At 31.6% G+C, this 20,078-nt stretch overlaps 1 protein-coding gene across 1 annotated transcript; it reads right to left on the reverse strand.

Moving 5' to 3' along the window:
* Positions 1-1,684: 1,684 nt before the first annotated feature.
* Positions 1,685-20,064, reverse strand: LOC139488368 (DNA excision repair protein ERCC-6-like). The gene is made up of 23 exons (XM_071273903.1): positions 19,942-20,064; positions 18,395-18,626; positions 18,073-18,172; positions 17,661-17,778; positions 15,196-15,310; positions 14,368-14,501; positions 13,738-13,854; positions 13,066-13,324; positions 12,578-12,755; positions 11,938-12,066; positions 11,298-11,450; positions 10,938-11,073; positions 10,453-10,623; positions 9,621-9,797; positions 8,980-9,090; positions 8,662-8,757; positions 8,117-8,332; positions 7,487-7,597; positions 6,853-7,067; positions 5,289-6,250; positions 4,770-4,910; positions 4,108-4,297; positions 1,685-3,631 (listed from the first exon to the last, which is right to left on the reverse strand). The coding sequence occupies exons 2-23, from the start codon at positions 18,597-18,599 to the stop codon at positions 3,103-3,105; spliced, it is 4,563 nt and encodes a 1,520-aa protein (XP_071130004.1). The 5' UTR covers positions 18,600-18,626; positions 19,942-20,064; the 3' UTR covers positions 1,685-3,102.
* Positions 20,065-20,078: the final 14 nt, after the last annotated feature.

Below are 20,078 nucleotides of genomic sequence, written 5' to 3' on the forward strand. Positions count from 1 at the left end.
CTTGTTAAGAAATTCACATCTTTAATGCATTCTTATTTTTGAAATAAATTAATGGTTTGTAAATATTAAATTTTAAGCCTTAGTCCTGTTTCCGATCATTGCATATCACACAAAGTGTCAACTCTCCAACTACTGATGTGAGCTTCTCAGTATATTTAATTTTTCTCTGAAGATCACTCTCCTGTAAAAAGCATCCTCAAATCCAAAATCTAATGCACAGCTAAATTCAGCATATTACAGAAACCTTAGAATTCAAGACTTTGAATTAAAACCCATAAAAATTGGTCATGAAAAAATATCATTTATAAAATGTATTAGAAAAGTATTGTTTTTAGCCACCTTTTCGTCCCTAAATCCTAAACAGTTGGGGCCATAACCTCTCTAAACAATCCAAACCTTCCTTTTTTGGTATTGAACACTATGGTACAATTTTATAGAGATCCATGGACTTTAAAGTTATTGTAGGAAACATGAAAGTCTTTGTTCATTTTGGCCACTTTTTGACCCCTAATTTTTGGTCATGACCAACAAAATCAATTCCAACATTCCTTTTGAAGTATGGAACCTTGAGGTACAAAACCATACAATTATACTAAATAATATCTGGAAATATAATGTCTTCTGAAGTTATGGAAGACAGCACAGACATCATAACATTATACATGTACCACGTAAATGTTTGAAGTTGTATACTGTAAATTCAGAAATTATTGCGTGCATTTATTATTGCGATTTTGTCATTTTACACTTGAATGCGATTTTAATTTTTACGATTTTGAGAAAAGTCATGCTTAATTCTGTTGAAATATTACAAAATGCGAGTTTTAATTATTGCGTTTACAACTCAGTCGCATTATTCGCAATAATAAAAACCTCGCAATAATTTCTGAATTTACAGTAATAAAAATTGAAAATCCATGCAAACTTTTCTGAATTCACAGTAATTCTATTGGTATAAATGGAAAGAAACTAGGCAGTATCTGTCCTGTAGCTAGTCAGTATCTGTCCTGTAGCTAGGCAGTATCTGTCCTGTAGCTAGTCAGTATCTGTCCTGTAGCTAGTCAGTATCTGTCCTGTAGCTAGTCAGTATCTGTCCTGAAGCTAGTCAGTATCTGTCCTGTAGCTACTCAGTATCTGTCCTGTAGCTAGTCAGTATCTGTCCTGTAGCTAGTCAGTATCTGTCTTGTAGCTGTCCTGTAGCTGTCCTGTAGCTAGGCAGTATCGCAGTATCTGTCCTGAAGCTAGTCAGTATGTGTCCTGTAGCTAGTCAGTATCTGTGCTGTAGCTATGCAGTATCTGTCCTGTAGCTAGTCAGTATCTGTCCTGTAGCTAGTCCGTATCTGTCCTGTAGCTAGTCCGTATCTGTCCTGTAGCTAGTCCGTATCTGTCCTGTAGCTAGTCCGTATCTGTCCTGTAGCTAGTCCGTATCTGTCCTGTAGCTAGTCCGTATCTGTCCTGTAGCTAGTCCGTATCTGTCCTGTAGCTAGTCCGTTTCTGTCCTGTAGCTAGTCAGTATCTGTCCTGTAGCTAGGCAGTATCTGTCCTGTAGCTAGTCAGTATCTGTCCTGTAGCTAGTCAGTATCTGTCCTGTAGATGCCTTTTATACAGTTTTATTGTGTTGTTGAGTTACTTTTTCATAAATGTATACCCTATTCTTCATAATCACAAACAGACAAACAAATCACAAGTTTTAAACATCTTTATTTTTTGTTCTCTGGTTCAAGAAAGACATATCAAAATGAATGATAATAGTTCAACTATAATATAATCATAATGATAAAATAAACATAAAAACATTATTTTTTTTATAAACCATCAAAATGAAAATCAATCTACAACAATTTATTGAATTTTTTTTCTAATAAAATGTACTATGTCACTTTTTTTTTACTTTGAAAGTTAATTAAAAATGTTTAGCGTTGATATTATCAAAGCAATAATCTGATTTGAGATATCATATTTTTATTCTTATTTCTGTTAGATTTATTTTCTTGATAAAAATTAGCTGATTTCTACATTAACATGTGATGAAGAAATGATACAAACCTAAATGTGGGATGTAAATAGAAAAAAATGCTGAATATGCCATTTTTATCAAAACTTCCTGAGACACTCTTCTGGTTATAACAAGCTGACATGGGTTCCTTTAATTTTAAAGAAATTTACAGAAACTAATGCCAAGTAAATTAGGTTAATCAAATTATAATATTGAAAAATCTATTGTATCACTTAAATATCAGTTATAAGGCCACAACCATCTTCCTATATGACTTTACAAACTTACAAATATATATTCATCATTCTCAAAGCAAAAAGTACTCACACATTTCAAAACTTAAAAAAACATGAACAGCACAGCAAATAGTCCCTGATATTGCACTTGTAACAAAAAAGAGAAAACAATTACAACAAACAGATGCACAATCAATATACAAAACATTTAAAAAAGATAACCATCTATCTTATAGGTACTAAAAATTCATGTGTCAGCCTTTAAAGTAATTGAAGACTTGCATTTTGAAGTAAGATATTACCAATGTTATTTCAACTGATAGGGCAGAGCTAAGGTTTTAATTTGCATAAGGAGAGTCTATTTGAAGATGTGTGTGATAAGGATGATGACGGTTATAATTATAATTAATTTCTAATCACCTATCAGTGTCATCAAATTATATACAAATGAACTGATTGTATGATATAGGGCGTATAACTGGACTCTTCATTCATGAGTTTATCCCGAAACACCTGTCGATAGATGGACTGGTCTTAAATAAGACAACCTGTTTAACTCCGCCCAGTCAAGTGAAAAAAATCAAGTAATACTGGTATATAAAACATTAATAATAATTTTACTGCTGAAAATTAAAAAAGAAAGTACTAGAAATTTAAGTTGTATGTTTTGCATGTTATTTTAATATCTACAAATGAAAACAAAAATAAAGTTCTATATGGCAAAATCTTTCTTGATTATACATAATATTCTAATAATTTCGGTGATTACTGGTTTCATAACAATGTTTTTGTTCATTTATGCTGCTCTATACATTTTAAATGCTGCCTTTTGGAATTCATTGGTTTACAAACTTAACAAATACAAACATGTCATCTGAATGAGTTTTTCAGTTTCCAATATCCAATTCCATCCACTTTGTCAAAGTCACAAATAGATTTCAACATAGATTTAAATTTTGCTGTTTCAGCAGGAGGTAATCTTGGTCCAAATTCATCTAAAATTTCCTGAGTCGTTCCCTTGCACATTGTCTGACATTCAAACATTATAAAGTTTCTGATTTCTGTTATAAGTTTATATGAATCATCATCTACTATTGGAGTTGATGAATCATCGTCTTGTTGGTTTTCTTCGTTGTTTTCAGCACCAATAGAAGTAGTAGCAGTTGAGTTACCACTGACTACATTTCTCCTTCTCATTCGTGTTAAAAGTTCGTCTGAGGTCATAACTTCAGGAGCTGAAGATCCAGTATCTGTATTTATCACAACACTTCCTGCCTTAGTACCATCAAAGAGACTCTTTTCACCAGAAAATTCACCCTTTTCAATCTTCTTGATTTTTTGAAGATCAGATGATGCAGTTTCAAGTAACTGGGAATTTTTCTTCTGTCCAAATCTTGGTCTGAAAAAGAAAACCACATTATAATTTCCATAATTAAAAGTGATATATAAAGGTCTGTATAAATATACATGTTTTTTCCAACCATAAAAATTGCCCCAGACATAAAATAATAATTACAGTTCATGTCATTTTGTCAAATTTAATTCATATCTACACCATCATGACCTACAGTCATAGGACAAAGTGAGTTCTCACTCAAAAAAAGTTCTATCATTTCAACTAAAATCAATATTTTTCAAAAAAATATTACCAAGCAACCACACATCTGAGATTTATATCAAATAAATACCATAAGGTGGAGAAATGTTTAAAGTTTTATTATCTATTTGGCCATAATATTATGTTATCATATGGTAAATGTTCTGGTTTTGTTTGTATGAGTTGTTTTCCCACAATATTTTCAACTAGTTTCTTGTGCCAAAAAACAAGTTGTATAAATTTTCCCGAGAAGTTGTATAACTTGGACAAAAACTTACTTTTTAGCCATGGTACCATGATTCCCTGTCCAGTTTGGTACTCCAGACATTGCTCCTAGACACTGTGACCTTGACCTTTTAAGAGCTTTAACAGCCTCTGTAGCAACCCTATCAGCCTCTGCCTCCACTATCATATAATCATGTTTGCTAGGGTCCATAATCACATCATGTTTCAAAGCACCTTGTATACCTGACAAAATATAATTTGTAAATCAACTTAATTTTCCCTACATTTACTTTAACTTAAATAACCTTTCTACTTATGAGAGAGCTGTCTACATATTCCATTTTATCAATTATCTATTTCTTATACTGTATTTTTCATTTGGTCTCGTGTGAATAGTTGCCTTATTTGCAATCATACCACATCATCTTGTTCTTACAGCTATTCCAATAATTAAGAAAATAGGAGAAGAATTATTATTACTCCTATACTTATTTAACCTGTTACATGGTAATTGTCTTTTCCAAATATAAAAACTTGCACTGTTTCTTAATGGTTTTTTTTCTTTTTTTTATTTCACTTCGGAATTTAATGTCCAACAGCAGTTGTCTAGGTGGTTAAGAGAGTGATATATGATATGAATACTTTTTTTTATCATTGAAGAGCTTTTAACAATTCTAGATATATAATGTATATCAGAGGAGCCCAAATCACCTACCATTTTTCTTGAAGAGTTTCTGAAGGACGTAATCATCCTGTGCAGCATGTTCTTTCTCTCTATCTATCTCCTCCTCCTCGTCAGCTGCTGGTGTGTAACTGTCACTCTTAACAAGGTTAGGAATCCTTTCTCCTTCACACTCTGTAATTAATAACATATAAATCAAGTCATGTTCATCTCAATGTGCTAATTCCAATTAAAAGTATGTTTATCATCACAATTTTTCGGATAAGAAAACATAAATAACTTTGCATTTCTAAACTAAACATTTCTATACACATACATGTAGATTGCTCATAATTTTAACCGTATCACAAAGTAAGTTCTTTTTTGTCTGAAAAAAATTTTGACTAGTGAGCATTACAACGATAACATAATTGCATGCATTTACATTATTTGAACTCGGTGGATATTTTTCTCATTGGCAATCATAGGCCATTTCTCCTTAATTTTATAAAGGACAAGATTATATTACTAGATTAGAGCCAGTTACACAATACATGTAAACTGTACACCTACTTGCATCCTTTCGTCTCCTCTTCTTATCTTTCCTGTGTCTGTCCTTCCCATTTTCAGAGGAATGTTTATAATCCCTATGAGATGAATGTCTGTGTTTATGGGGACTGCTAGAGTGACTATGCTTTCCATGAGATTGACTGTGTTTATGCTGTCCATGAGACTCACTATGTGTATGTTCTCCATGAGACACTTTGTGTTTACCTTCTCCTTTGGAATGACTATGTGTACGTTCTCTATGGGATTTATGACGATCAACACTTGAAGAAGAGTGTTTATGTGTTTCACTATTGGAGAATGAATGTTTATGTAAATCACTTTGTTTACCAGCTACTAACATATCCTTTAGCATGCTGGTTGTTTTAATATCAACTGATAAAGTAGATTTTGAAGTACTTGGTTGTTCATCATCACTAACAGTTCCTGAGTGTTTTTGTGACAGATCAGTAGTTTCACTGAATTCCTCTGCACAATCAACAACATCTGAATTTTCTTTTATCAAACCAGATCCATTTAAATTTGTTTCATATTTTTCTTTATCTTTACAACTCTCGTCTTTAGTGTCATCTGACTTTTTAAACATCCCCGTCATAATTTGTTGACTTAGCCTCTTAGCTATCTCCTTCATTCTATTGACCTCATCTTCATCGAAATTTTTCTTGACATCTTCCATATCAATGTCAGCCTTTGCATCTTCTTTACTTTCACTTTCTTTTTGTGCTTTCAGTTTTTTTTGTTTTTCTTTCATGAGGTCAAATCTATTGAGCTTGTGTTGTTTAACTCTCCTCCTTACCTCAGCTTTATTTACCTCTGATCCAGTACCAGCAAACAGTGCACCTGTCTCAGTGCCTTCCTTACAGTCAACATTCAAATCAAACAACTCATACAAGTCATTTGCCTTGAAGAATCTTCTTTGCTTGGGATCTTTTAAGACTCGATTGGTTAGAAACTGTTTGAAGATTTGTCTGAAATTACAAGTTAATGATATAATTTTATAACAAGTTCATATGCATTTAACTTATCTTAGAAAAGTTGATGAAGAGAAAGAAAGAGGAGGGTTGGAGCCTTCATACTAGTTTTATCACACCACATTTTATTATATGTACCTGTCCAAAGTCAGGAGAATATAGTTTGTGGTTGTTGTTGGTTTATGTCTGTCCTATTTGTTTTTTGTAAAATATTTTGTTATGAATTAGGCTTCGTTTTCTCAATTGAACTGTTTCATATTTTTCATGTGGGGGCCTTTTATAGCCGACTATATGGTATTGGTTTTTCTCATTGATGAAGGCCGTACAATTGCCTATAATTACTTACATCCACTTCATTTGAAGTTTGATGGATAGTTGTCACTTTTAGCAATGATATCACATCACACATGATTTAAGTACTATTAATATACTTTTCCTCATCTACAATATGTTATGTTTGTAACCACAGATTATAATTTATATGAATATACATAATTTCCTTGATTTATGAAAATTGGTCTGAAGGAATTTATGAAATTTCAATGACAATGAAAATAATTGCTTAATGCACCAATACACTGTGATGACATATTTCTTACCTGTGGTATATTTTCTCCTCTATGGTCCCTGTAGTGACCAGCCTATAGACTGTAACCTGTCTAGTCTGACCAATCCTCCAAGTTCTCTCCCTTGCCTGGGTATCAGTACTGGGGTTCCAATCGGGGTCAAAGATGATGACTCTGTTAGCACCTGTCAAGTTTACACCAAGACCACCAACTCTTGTTGTCAGTAAGAATAAAAATATGGAGTCATCCTAAAATAAATTAAATAGAATGATATTTTAATAACATATTATATCCTTAATATAAAAAAAGAAGATGTGGTATAAATGCCAATGAGACAACTCTCCACAAGAGAGCAAATGACACAAAAATTAGGTCACCGTATGGCCTTCAACAATGAGCAAAGCCCATACCCCATAGTCAGCTATCAAAGGCCCCGAAATGACAAATGTAAAATAATTCAAATGCAATTCACTTGAAAAAGATTTTCCTTGTAATTTATCACATATTTCTTATTTTATTTTTCACACTGACAAAAAGCAAACAAATTTTGACAATATATTTTTTATTTTATAACATAAGCTATAGAAAATCTGATCTATCATACACTAAGGAAATACAAAGGCATTAGAATCAATCTAGGAAGTAATGGTGATATGAAGCTGCATACCTTGTTGAACTGATTTACAAGTGGCTGTCTCGAAGATATGGGTGTTGAACCATCCATTCTAAGGTAACTGTATTTAGGTTTGGATATAAATCTTTCCAAGATGTCTAACATCTGTTCAATAACAAACAAAAAATAATGAGTTGAGTATATCAAGGTCAAATCAACAAAATCATAGTATTTAAATTTCATAAATTCAGACAAATTATAAAAATTATTCAGTTAAATTGTGATGTTTTAAATTGTTTAGGATGATAAATTTGTAATCATTTTAGCACTTAGGTACTCAGTGTTCAATTGTTCATTTAAAGTATGAAAACTTGACACAGAAAAATGTATCTGTATTACAAGACTGTTAGAATCCTATTTCAAAGTCCCAATGTTTAATATAAGCTTTTTTTCTGGAAGTTGGTGCAATTTAAAAAAAATCCTGGTTTTGAACACTTTTACTTTCATGATATCAAATTATGATTGATTGATAAGTGATTTCTTTATGCCACATCAGCAAAAAAATCTGAAGGGTTTTCTTAAATAAGAACCATTGAAAGACAAAGGATCAGAAATAAACCTTGTTAAAAGGAAAGTATGTATAATATGGTCTGGTACAGGATGCAACGTCAATAGAATACTTACAACAGTACTTTGTGAGAAAAGCAGAACTTTATGACCCTGCTTCTTCCACAGTCTCAATAATGCCTCTACAACGATCATCTTCCCAGATCTTTTGTAGTATCCATATTCTAATGTCTCATCATTCCCTGGGGTCTCTCCTATGTATAACTTGGGTCCACCAGTACATATGTCTGGATGGTTACAGATTTTACGTAGTGTGATTAATCCTGAAAAGATCTGAAATGAACAATAACAACAGATTTTTACAGCAGCCAGAACAACAGTTTTTTCACATTACTTACACACAATTCTTTATTACCTCTACTTGAGCTCTGAAATCTCTTTGCTATCCTTTACCTTTCTATTGTTCTAGAAGCTACTTTTACAGTCATAGTTTAAATCAAAACCTGTAATCTCTTCATTACGATAAAATTAATAACAAATCATGTGCCGATTTCAACAATTTTCACATCATCAAATGAACATCTTGCTTTTCTAATAATCTTATTTCATGTTGGCTAAAATAAAATCCCATATCTATTTGCATACCATTAATTACCATTTACCTGATATTTTCCTGACAATATAGACTGACATTCTCTAGACGATAAGTATTCCATATATGTCTCTCTCTGTTCCTGTGTCAATCTACAGAAGAGCACCTGAAATGGAACATCTATAATGTTACAAATTGTCTTTGATTGGTATAATAGAACATAAGTAAATGATGCATATGTTATGTTATGTTGGACTTTTTTAAACTGACCTTAACTAATTTTACTTTGTACTTCCTTCTTTATATTTTAAAGAGTCTCACAAAAATGCTGTTATAGATATAACTAAAACTGCTAATAGTATATTTGTTATAAAAAGAATTGCTTTACCTGTTCATTTTTACTAGGTAGATTAATCTTCAGATCAGCTTTCATTCTCCTGATCATGTAAGGGTTGATGGTATCTCTCAGTACACAAGCACATTTATATGCAGTTTGAACCTATAATATAGTGTGAAAGTTTACTAGGATATGATTTGATTCAACAATGCAATTAGGGTTATGTTATAACATACTCAACTGCATCATCATATACAGACCATTTACTTCTTCCTCATTTCTTAAAAGTATTTATCCAATCATTTAAGGTGGCACCTAACACTACAGGGAGATAACTCTGTAAAGTCAGCTAAACGTTTTAATTACGTTGTGTTGTTAAAGGAATATTAAGCTTTTCAATGATCAAAATTGGTGTTTGTCAAATTACTATATAACCAGTGCGGTTGGTTCAAAAAATTTTAAATTTTTATATTTTTATTGAAGTCTCAAAGTAAATACTTTGACAAAATTTTATGAAAATTAAACAAGCCAAATTAATTTTAGTGAAAGTGTTGGGTACCACCTTAATTGTGTTTGACCATTGCTAAATTTATCAATCATGAAATATTTTTCTGAACATGTTATTTTTATCTGATACAAATACATCAATTGCAAAGAAAAGTTATAATTTATGCATATGGAAAAATATTTACCTGTTGTTGTGAAGCATTAGAATATCCACCTTGAACAATGGGTACAGCAAAGTGTGACATGAAATCTGGCAGAGTACCAAGTTTTCCAGGAAAGATAAAATCAAACAAGGACCATAACTCTTTCAGGTTATTCTGGATAGGAGATCCAGACAGGATTATTCTGTGAGGTGATTTAATCTGAAATAGAGAAGAGCAGATATATTTTATCTATAGTTACAAATAATCTAATAATAAAAAAGTATTGTTGTAGAGACCATTTACTCAGCAAAATAGTCTCCTGCTTACAAGAAATTTGGTAGGTCAGAAGCAAGTGGTTCAAATCCACAAGCTTTGTAATGTGAACAAAGAAAACACTTTATTTGTAGACTTTGTCTGATTGATGCTTCTTATATATTTACTTTTTTTAAAAGCACTGCAGTTTTTTCAAAGTTATTTCTTCAAGACAATGAACAAGGAGAAAATAACTGGATTAACTGGGTTTTTTTCATTTTTATTTTTAAAGTTACCAGAGGTAAAATTGAGTTTCACATCTCATCTCTAAGACAACCAATTAACCTTGTTATTTATAACATTTTGGGAGAGAACATATTTAGTTATAGCTTGTTTTACATTTATTACTCCTCATTTGACCAAATAAAATGCCTGTGCTAGGGGAAAAGAAAGTCTAAACCTAACTTTGTTTGCATAATAATTTGAAAGTGGCAAACCAACATTTAGTGACCACTTCAGCCAAACATCATGTGACCAAAAATGAACTTTGCAGGTCAGGACTGAAAGAAGGACCTTTTACAAAACCAGCTCAAGATTAACTTATACTGTATACTTAACTTACCTGTTTTACAGCCAATGTAGCCTGTGCATCAGGATTTCTGATTTTATGTCCCTCGTCTAGGATGACATAATGCCAGTTATATGATATGATTAGTTCCTGGTGAATTACCAAAGTACTGTAGGATGTAACCAGCACACCATTCTCTTTGATTATAGTCCTTATTAGTTCTGCCTGTGAATAGATATCATACAAACATACTTCAAAGTTGTTGTGGTAAGTTCATGAGGGACATATATTGCCTTAAAAAACATAATTTTCATAGACATTTTTTTTAATAGAGACATATCATTCTAAATAATGGGGGAAAACAAATCAGATTTTTTTATATCAATGTTGTGATGGGGAATACAATGTTAATGGATTTTGCACATAAAAAAAAGGATTCCTGATTTGCAAATATATGAATGTAGTTAGAAAATTTATCTTCTTGTGGTTAAAGAATCCCTTATTTGACCAAAACTGTCAGTAAAATCTTGTCTACATACCTCTTTACAAGTGTATGATCCTGATGAATGGAGTATAGCTACTCTAAATAATGGCCACCATTTATGGAATTCTTTTACCCACTGGTGCATGACTGTGGTTGGAGTGACTATTATGGTAGGACCTAGCCCTCTAAACCTGAAATATTATGAGATACTGATTTAATTTCATTTATATATACTTGCGGATTTCTTATTTGAAGAATACAAATTTCCATTATCAATTCAAACTACATACAATTATCAACTCTAAAACTTAGTTCAATTAATAAGAAGACATGCAGAGGAGGAATTCAGTGCATGAATAATTCCAAGCCTCTCAGCATGAAATACCCGATTCCTATAAATTCTGCTAATACTTACAAAAAATGTTTGTCCCTAATTTTACTTTGTCGTAGACCAGCTAGAAATCCGATTGCTTGTATAGTTTTCCCCAGTCCCATTTCATCTCCTATAATTCCACCAGCTTGTTGACAATGTAACTCCCAAAGCCACTTTACTCCAACTTTCTGGTACCTGTATCAATAAACAAACATTAAAATAATCATATAATAGGTGCTTGAAGGAATCAATATTTTTTTAAAAGGTGAGTAGGCATTTATCAATCCGGTCTATACAGCCTAACAGTAAAATTGTGAAGCTTGTCACTTTCAAACACTTTTATGGTTTTATAATTTTATATTTATTTCTAACTATTGCCATCTCATTGCATTAGCCAAAATGTTTAATATTGTCCATCTTATATCACAAGTACGTTGGCTGATAATCCCACATGACAGAATCATTACATACATAGGAGCATAGTGAATTTAGTGTAAACTTGACAAAATCATTACATACATAGGAGCATAGTGAATTTAGTGTAAACTTGACAAAATCATTACATACATAGGAGCATAGTGAATTTAGTGTAAACTTCTCCCTAACTAATAGTAATCATGGTCATTGAATCTACATTTAGTAAATTGTATCGCACATGTATGAACAACATAAATGTATTTACTTGAAGAGCTTAGACCAGATTCTCCCAGGGACTTTAAACCCTCCTTCCATCTCCTCATCCTCCTCTGACTCAGATAATTCTCCTGCTGCTCTCATGTCTTGTTTCTTCCTCTCTGCCTTGTCAAAATCCCTACAAAAAATTACTATACTATATAAAAAAGAAGATGTGGTATGATTGCCTATAGTTTGCTTGGAGGTAAATGGCTGATTCATATGGAAACAACTACCAGAGCTTTCATGAATGATTTCATTCAGTAAAGGGATAGGCCTGACACTTGAAATCTTACACTATATAAACTTTGAAATTAAAAAAAAGTTGAAATAAAATGGCAGTGCAGCTCATATATCTAAGCAATGAAAACCATATAATTTATGATTAAATACAATTCAAGAGAAGTATCAGTTTACAAATATAACTTTAAATGATACATAAGAAAAACTTATCAAAATTAATTTCACTCTTATCAAAAGCCTCTGAAAAATTGTTTTAAGCAACTGCAAAAGAGAGCATTCCTTTAATTCCTGGTAAATTTGGATTAATTTTCTGGATATTTCATTAAAATCTTGATATATCAACTCTCAGCTTTAAAAAAGATAATTAGGGGGTTTGTAAGCTCACAAAAATAAATCTGTTTTATTACCGAATTCTCTTGTCAAAAGAATATTCATCTCCATCATCAGTTGTCCTCAATGATTTCTCTCGACTTAGTTTCTGTTTTCCTCCTTCTTCCTTGTCACATTTTTCCTCATCAGAATCTACGTACTTTGGAGGTCTCCTTGGTTTTATTGGTATCCTCTTCTTCAACTTTTTCTTTTTATCTGTAAATCAAATTAATAATGTTATATTTTCAATAATTTCAGAAAAATTATTGATTAACTGTTTGATTACTAGGTAGCAGTTATTAAATTAAGGGGACATAGCTTTTTAGAGTGAAAATGCTGAATTATCTCCCCATACATGAATTTGTTAATTACAATTCTATGATGAAATTTTTGAGATCGCGAGTATAAAAGGAACTGAATTTGATTTATGAGCCATGTAGTAATGGTCAAAGTAAGATGAACCCTGTAGTTGACCTATTTTTGATAATAAATGACACGATCTCAGGTTTTTGCTTTTAATTCTAACCTGTATTGTCAAGACCACTGTCTTCACTCTCTGACTGTTCTTTGAAATCTGGCTTGTATTCTTCCCCTTCATCATCATCACAGACTTCTTCATCTTGAAGGTCTTCCATTTTATATAGTCTTTTATCCATTGCTCCATCTGACTTACTCTTTACTAATGATCTTGGAGACTTGGAGGGAGACAAAGATCCTTCTTCATCACTGCGGGCTTTCCTCCTTCCTTTCTTATCAGGAGATATTTTTTTACTGTCCTCTTCAATCTAAATAATAAACAATTCCAGTAGTTTTTAATAGATTTTAGAAAATTCTGACACATAATCTTTTTACTTTATTCATAGATGGTTATGAAAAATTCTTATGTCCTACCAATGATATACATGTTAATAAGAAAATACCCACAATCGTAGCCAGGAGGGGTTCAAGGAGTTTGTACAAACCCCCCTTGAAAATAAATAAGCACTGTTAAAGTTGACGTTCTGTTTGAATCGTAACTGTTAAAGGTGAGTATGGTTGTATTGAACCTTCCCTTGGAAATTCCTGGCTACCATCCTGATACCTGAAGGTTGCTAAAATGATCCCAAAGGTTTATGGCGATTTGATAGCTGGAAAATACATGTTCATGGGAATTGAAATACATATTCTAAATTAAGAACATACAATACACATAGAATACCTCAGAACTCTCTCTCCTTGGTAATTGACTAATAAGGGATTGTCTCTTCCTTTTCTGATTCTTGTCCATCTTTTCAAATGCCTTCATGATGGCTGCCATTTTCTTTTCCTCTCTAGTCTACAAAGAAATTTATTTGAAATATAAATACTGGAAGGGGGGAAAAATCATGGAGATTTTAAATTCTAGATTTTTTTTACCATACATGATGAACAAATTTAAAGTATAAATTGATATTTTCCTGTATATTGTATTTTCAAATGGATCTGAAAATATTCCTAAAAATATAATTAATGTATTTACTTTTCACAAGTTTAATAACATTTAAGAGAAATGGCATTAGTTGTAAAATAGTGTTGTGGAAAATTTAAACATCAGCTATTACAAATATATCCACCTTAAATAAGGGCTTTTCCAGAATTAATTGTATGGGGGTAGGAAGGAAGGCACTTTTTGAAAATTTGATGGGTGGTGGTTATATAAGAAAGATTGCTAAAGCATTTAAAATGTTTGCATAGTGGGAATCAAATAAAAAGTGCCTCCCCCCCCCCCCCCCCCCCCCAACCTCATATATTTATTTTTGGAACAGCCCTTAAAGTATTTTATGTGTGTATGTTATTTTAAGTCTATTACATTGGTTTTCTTATCTGGTGATCCGTCTGCTGGAACAATTGTACCAAACGGAGTCATCTCCCCTGTTCTGATCATTCTTTCCTGTTCTGTTTCATCTGATGAAGCCTTTGAAAGTCCTAAGACTTTATTTAAGTCTATTAATAGAATGTAAAGTTACCATCACAATTGATGGAAAAGTTTCTTGAATTGGTGTACATGTCAAATAGTAGAGCTTATGCATAATTTCATCATTTAACTGAACATTAAACTTGGGATCCCAAAAATATGTTTAACCCCACCACATTCTGCGTGTATGTGTCTGTCCCAACTGTAATTCAGTGGTTGTTGTTTGTTGCTGTGTTACACATTTGTTTTTCATTCATTTTTTTCTACATTATTTAGGCTGTCAGTTTTCTTGTTATACATTTGTCATTTCGAGGCCTTTTATAGCTGACTACATGTATGTGGTATTGGCTTTGCTCATTGTTGAAAACTGTACAGTAACCTATAGCTGTAAATTTCTGTTACTTGGTCTCTTGTGAAGAGTTGTGGCATTGGCAATCATACACATCTTCTTTTTAATATTTACTGTAATTCCATGGGTACATAAATTAACTATAATTCAATGGCTTTGTTACTTGGGAAATGGGTACCAGTATATTGTCAACCAAAAACAGAATTGTTTGATTAAAATACATACACACAATTTTTATTCTAAATATCACTGTTTCTTTTTATTTATGCTGCTATAACCTATATGTGATCAAATTGTACATATTATGCATATTTGAACAGTTTTAAGTAAGGGATTTTTTTACGACTTCAATATTTCCTATGAAGTATACAAACCAGGTTTTTCATCAGTTATTTCCCCTTCCTTCTCTTCATCAGATTCCTCAATATTGAGTCCAAGCTTTTTCTTCAAAGATTTCTCTTTTGCTTTCAAGGTCATCAATTGGTTTGACTGAAACAAAACGAATTTGATTTTTTTCTAAAGAGTTAAGAATGCACAATTGTTCTAATTCTATACCTCAGTCAACCAAATTCTAGCATTTAATAAGATAGAAAATTATTTAAATTTTCTGCATCACAAAGAATATAAAATATAGCAAACACAAAAGGAATGTAGTTTAATTGTTTCAATTGTGAAAAGTTCATTTACACTTTTACAATAACATGAAACCAGATGCTTCGCAGGGCGTAGCTTTATACGACCGCAGAGGTTGAACCCTGAACGGTTAGGGCAAGTATGGACACAACATTCAAGCTGGATTCAGCTCTAAATTTGGATTGTGATTAAATAGTTGACACAGCATAGGTTTCTGACACAGAATGAATGTGTTCTAATGAACTTAAAATTTTTGTTTCTCTTAGAGCAATTCACTATGCTGTTGAATATTAATCCTCTCAAAAAAATGTTTGAAGAAATTTTCATTTTTATTTATGAAATTTCAAATGAGAAAAATTGAACCCATTTTTTTTAATCACATCCCCCTTTCCCTTATTCCAAAACTAATCTCAATTAAAATTTCTAATGGAGTTTGCAACAATAACTACTCATTTAAATACATCATAAAATATTAAGATGTAAAAAAACTGCTTGTTATCACTGAATGGTAAAGATTATTTTAATTTATCAGTTGGTAGTAAAAAGTGAATATACATTGTATATTGTATATAACAAAGATTTAAGTTGATTCTGGACAAAGAAAGATAACTCCAATTAAAAAAAAATCTTGCTATTGCACAATATTTTGCAATTAGATATTTCTTGCTTACTATTCTGGACAAAGAAAGATAACTCTAATTAAAAAAAAAATTTGCTATTTCACAATATTTGTGCAATTAGATATTTCTTGCCATTGCGCAATACTGTGCAATTGAAAAGACTTGCTATTGCACAATACTTAATATAATAATTTTAGATCCTGATTTGGACCAACTTGAAAACTGGGCCCATAATAAAAAATCTAAGTACATTTTTGGATTCAGCATATCAAAGAACTTCAAGATTTCAATTTTTGTTAAAATCAGACTAAGTTTAATTTTGGACCCTTTGGACTTTAGTGTAGACCAATTTGAAAACAGGACCAAAAATGAAGAATCTACATACACAGTTAGATTTGGTATATCAAAGAACCCCATTTATTCAATTTTTGATGAAATCAAACAAAGTTTAATTTTGGACCCCGATTTGGACCAACTTGAAAACTGGGCCAATAATCAAGAATCTAAGTACATTTTTAGATTCAGCATATCAAAGAACCTAACTGATTCATTTTTTGTCAAAATCAAACTAAGTTTAATTTTGGACCCTTTGGACCTTAATGTAGACCAATTTGAAAACGGGACCAAAAGTTAAGAATCTACATACACAGTCATGACAGTTAGATTCAGCATATCAAAGAACCCCAATTATTCAATTTTGATGAAATCAAACAAAAGTTTAATTTTGGACCCTTTGGGCCCCTTATTATGTTGGGACCAAAACTCCCAAAATCAAACCCAACCTTTCTTTTATGGTCATAAACCTTGTGTTTAAATTTCATAGATTTCTATTTACTTATACTAACGTTATGGTGCAAAAACCAAGAAAAATGCTTATTTGGGTCCCTTTTTGGCCCCTAATTCCTAAACTGTTGGGACCTAAACTCCCAAAATCAATACCAACCTTCCTTTTGTAGTCATTAACATTGTGTTTAAATTTCATTGATTTCTATTTACTTAAACTAATGTTATTGTGCGAAAACCAAGAATAATGCTTATTTGGGCCCTTTTTTGGCCCCTAATTCCTAAACTGTTGAGACCAAAACTCCCAAAATCAATCCCAACCGTTCTTTTGTGGTCATAAACCTTGTGTCAAAATTTCATAGATTTCTATTAACTTAAACTAAAGTTATAGTGCGAAAACCAAGAAAATGCTTATTTGGGCCCTTTTTGGCCCCTAATTCCTAAAATGTTGGGACCAAAACTCCCAAAATCAATACAAACCTTCCTTTTGTGGTCATAAACCTTGTGTTAAAATTTCATAGGTTTCCATTCACTTTTACTAAAGTTAGAGTGCGAAAACTAAAAGTATTCGGACGCCGGACGACGACGACGACGACGACGACGACGACGACGACGACGACGCCGACATGATATTTTTTCAAAATTTGCGGTCGTATAAAAATGGTATACTCAGTTTTAATAGGGGAAGTCAAATATTAGAGGTTGGTGTGTTTTATATTTTAAAAAAGAATTGTAAGTTATTCCTGTTATCGTGAAAGATTTGGAAATTGGAACTAGAAAAAAGTATTTCAGTAACAGTCTACCTTATTTTCCTTCTGTTTCTTTACAGTTAACAATCTTTTCTGTACAAAAGCAGATGTGATGCCAGTATTCAGGGAAGATAAAACTGTGGTCACCTGCTTCAACTCTTTTTCAACATTCCTGAAATAATAATTGACACAATTGTATACATAAATATCATATTTTCAAAATTTCAGGTACTGCTAATATTATTTCAATATTCTGTACATCCATTATAATGAATATGTATTATCACAGATGCATTACCTTTATAAATATATAATTATTACAGTTTGTGTGCATAAAATCTGTCTTATTCAACAAAGTGTTGTGCAAATTTTTCTGTTTAAAAAAATGTTTAGAACCATATGGAAATTTCATTCACTGATTCAGATTAACTTCTTGTTACCCATTTTGTTTGTCTTGCTAACTTACTTTATGTCAAATTCAACAGCCCTAAGATCTTTCTCTAAAACTTTTTTGTTCCTGTCTTCCTCTTCCTTTGCTAACACCTCTCCTACTTGTGCCATAACACCTGAAGTAAAAAATATAATTCACAGAAACATCTACATTTATATTTACTTACATTTTCATATACCGGTATTTCAATTTTCAAAGATTTCCCAAAATCCTTTTGTCAATCTGATGAATTATAAACAAGAACCAAACATATCTCTATGAGTTCCATATAAGAAAAAAAAATATCCATTCTTGATGCCAAAAAATAAAGCAATAATTTGATTTTACATGCAAATACCTTCTTCAAAATCCTCTTGGTTAAATACATCTAGTCCTAAGTTTTTAAGTTCATCAAAAGCTTGGTCATCTAACTGTGCAACAGGTATTAAATCTCTGTTGACATGGAAGCTTTTAGCTTTCTCTTTCTCTATTGGATCTTGATGCTGATCTGTCTCCATGGCTGATGGCTCATCTAAATCTCCAGAAATAATTTTCTTATCCATATTGGATATCTGTATATTATATAAAATCTGTAAAATAAAAAAGAATGAACTGAATAAACATTTTATCTGATACAAAAGATGCTATGATAACTAAAACTCCTGATAGTTTAAGTGTTTTGAATTTTAGGATAATTTAGGTTAAGTTGAACAAAAGTGTCTTTTATTTTGCAAAATTTCATCTTTTAAATATTCGAAGAGTTCTACTATGTGTGAACTTTTTTAAACTGTTATTGCTTTTTAATAAGTATGAACCTTTTACACCTTAAAATTGTATATGTTATTTGAATTTCCAATTTTGCTTTTGGATGCAAAACGAATGTTAGTACTTGATTTCTTAGTCCCATTTTGTTTATTTTAGTGCCATTTTTTTTTTGCTATAAATTGTCAAACTATAATGAAGCGGTACCCTGAAACCAGTCAGCAGCGGCAGCTCATCATGAGTAACAGAACTATAAAATGATTAATATATGGCACTGAAAGTAGTTACCTTGATTTTTAAATTGACAGGCTAGTTCTTTTATTTTCTGTATTTGTTTTAGTAGATTTATTTAATATAGAAGAGAAAAGTATCTTTTGTTTTTTACATTATTTGCTAGTTAAAATATTTAGACGTAGAAGATTTTTTTGAAGTCATGATCAGTGCACACACATTTCAGGTTACATAGAGGGTGGTAAAGGGTTAATTTTTCATGCAATGCTTTCAGCCTTTTCACTTCACATGTTTTCCTGTTTGACGTTTTATTTCTTGTTTTTTCATGTTTTTCTTAATTTATTTTCTGTGTTTTGTGTCAGCATGGTTAGTATTCTTAATTTCTCGTGCTTATCCCGCAATTGATTAAAAAGTAAACCCCTGACTAATTGAAATTCAGCCTGGACATTGTTTTGAATAAACTAATTAGCTGGGTCCCAAGATATTTATTGCTCTCTTTATTAATAGCCTATTGTTTTACTTAGAATAATATCTTTTCAAATCGGACGCTAAGTCTCAGAGGTAACCACAGGGTCTTCATGTCCATTAACTATGAATGTTTGATCTCCAAGAACAGCCAAGTAATACCTTTTGGTACTTTTTTCGTTTTTCTCCAATATTTTTCCGTGGAACGTTTTTGTGATTTTTATTTCACATGTTTCGGCACCTTTACATCCCTCTACATAAGTTCTGTGTAGCTTTTATTTGACACACCTAATTACAATTTAAACACATAGGCCTATATTTTCTGATAAGTTTAACAGTAAAATGTATCTAAAACATAACAACAAAAGATAAACTGCAACTGGTTAAAATTATTAAACTGAATGAAAACATTTTATTACAAAGACCGATCTTTAATCTCTTAATTACCAATTATTTGATCTCAAAGTAATCAATTTACTCAGAGATTTTATAAACAGACTTATCCCATCACTAACATCAGCACATTTTGAAAAACATTACACAACTTCATCTCCATGTCCTAAGGGGCATGATTTTATATTTTA

Source organism: Mytilus edulis, chromosome 9 (genome assembly GCF_963676685.1).
Source record: "Mytilus edulis chromosome 9, xbMytEdul2.2, whole genome shotgun sequence".
Lineage (NCBI taxonomy): Eukaryota > Metazoa > Mollusca > Bivalvia > Mytilida > Mytilidae > Mytilus > Mytilus edulis.

Bases quoted from the DNA above. Each gene is read 5' to 3' on its own strand.
- LOC139488368 (XM_071273903.1), bottom strand. From the start codon at position 18,599: ATGGATAAGAAAATTATTTCTGGAGATTTAGATGAGCCATCAGCCATG. The intron at 13,855-14,367 runs GTAATAGACTTA...ATTTCTTTGTAG, and splicing joins CACCAGATAAGAAAACCAAT to ACTAGAGAGGAAAAGAAAAT. The intron at 4,911-5,288 runs GTAGGTGTACAG...TATTAATTACAG, and splicing joins GAGGAGACGAAAGGATGCAA to AGTGTGAAGGAGAAAGGATT.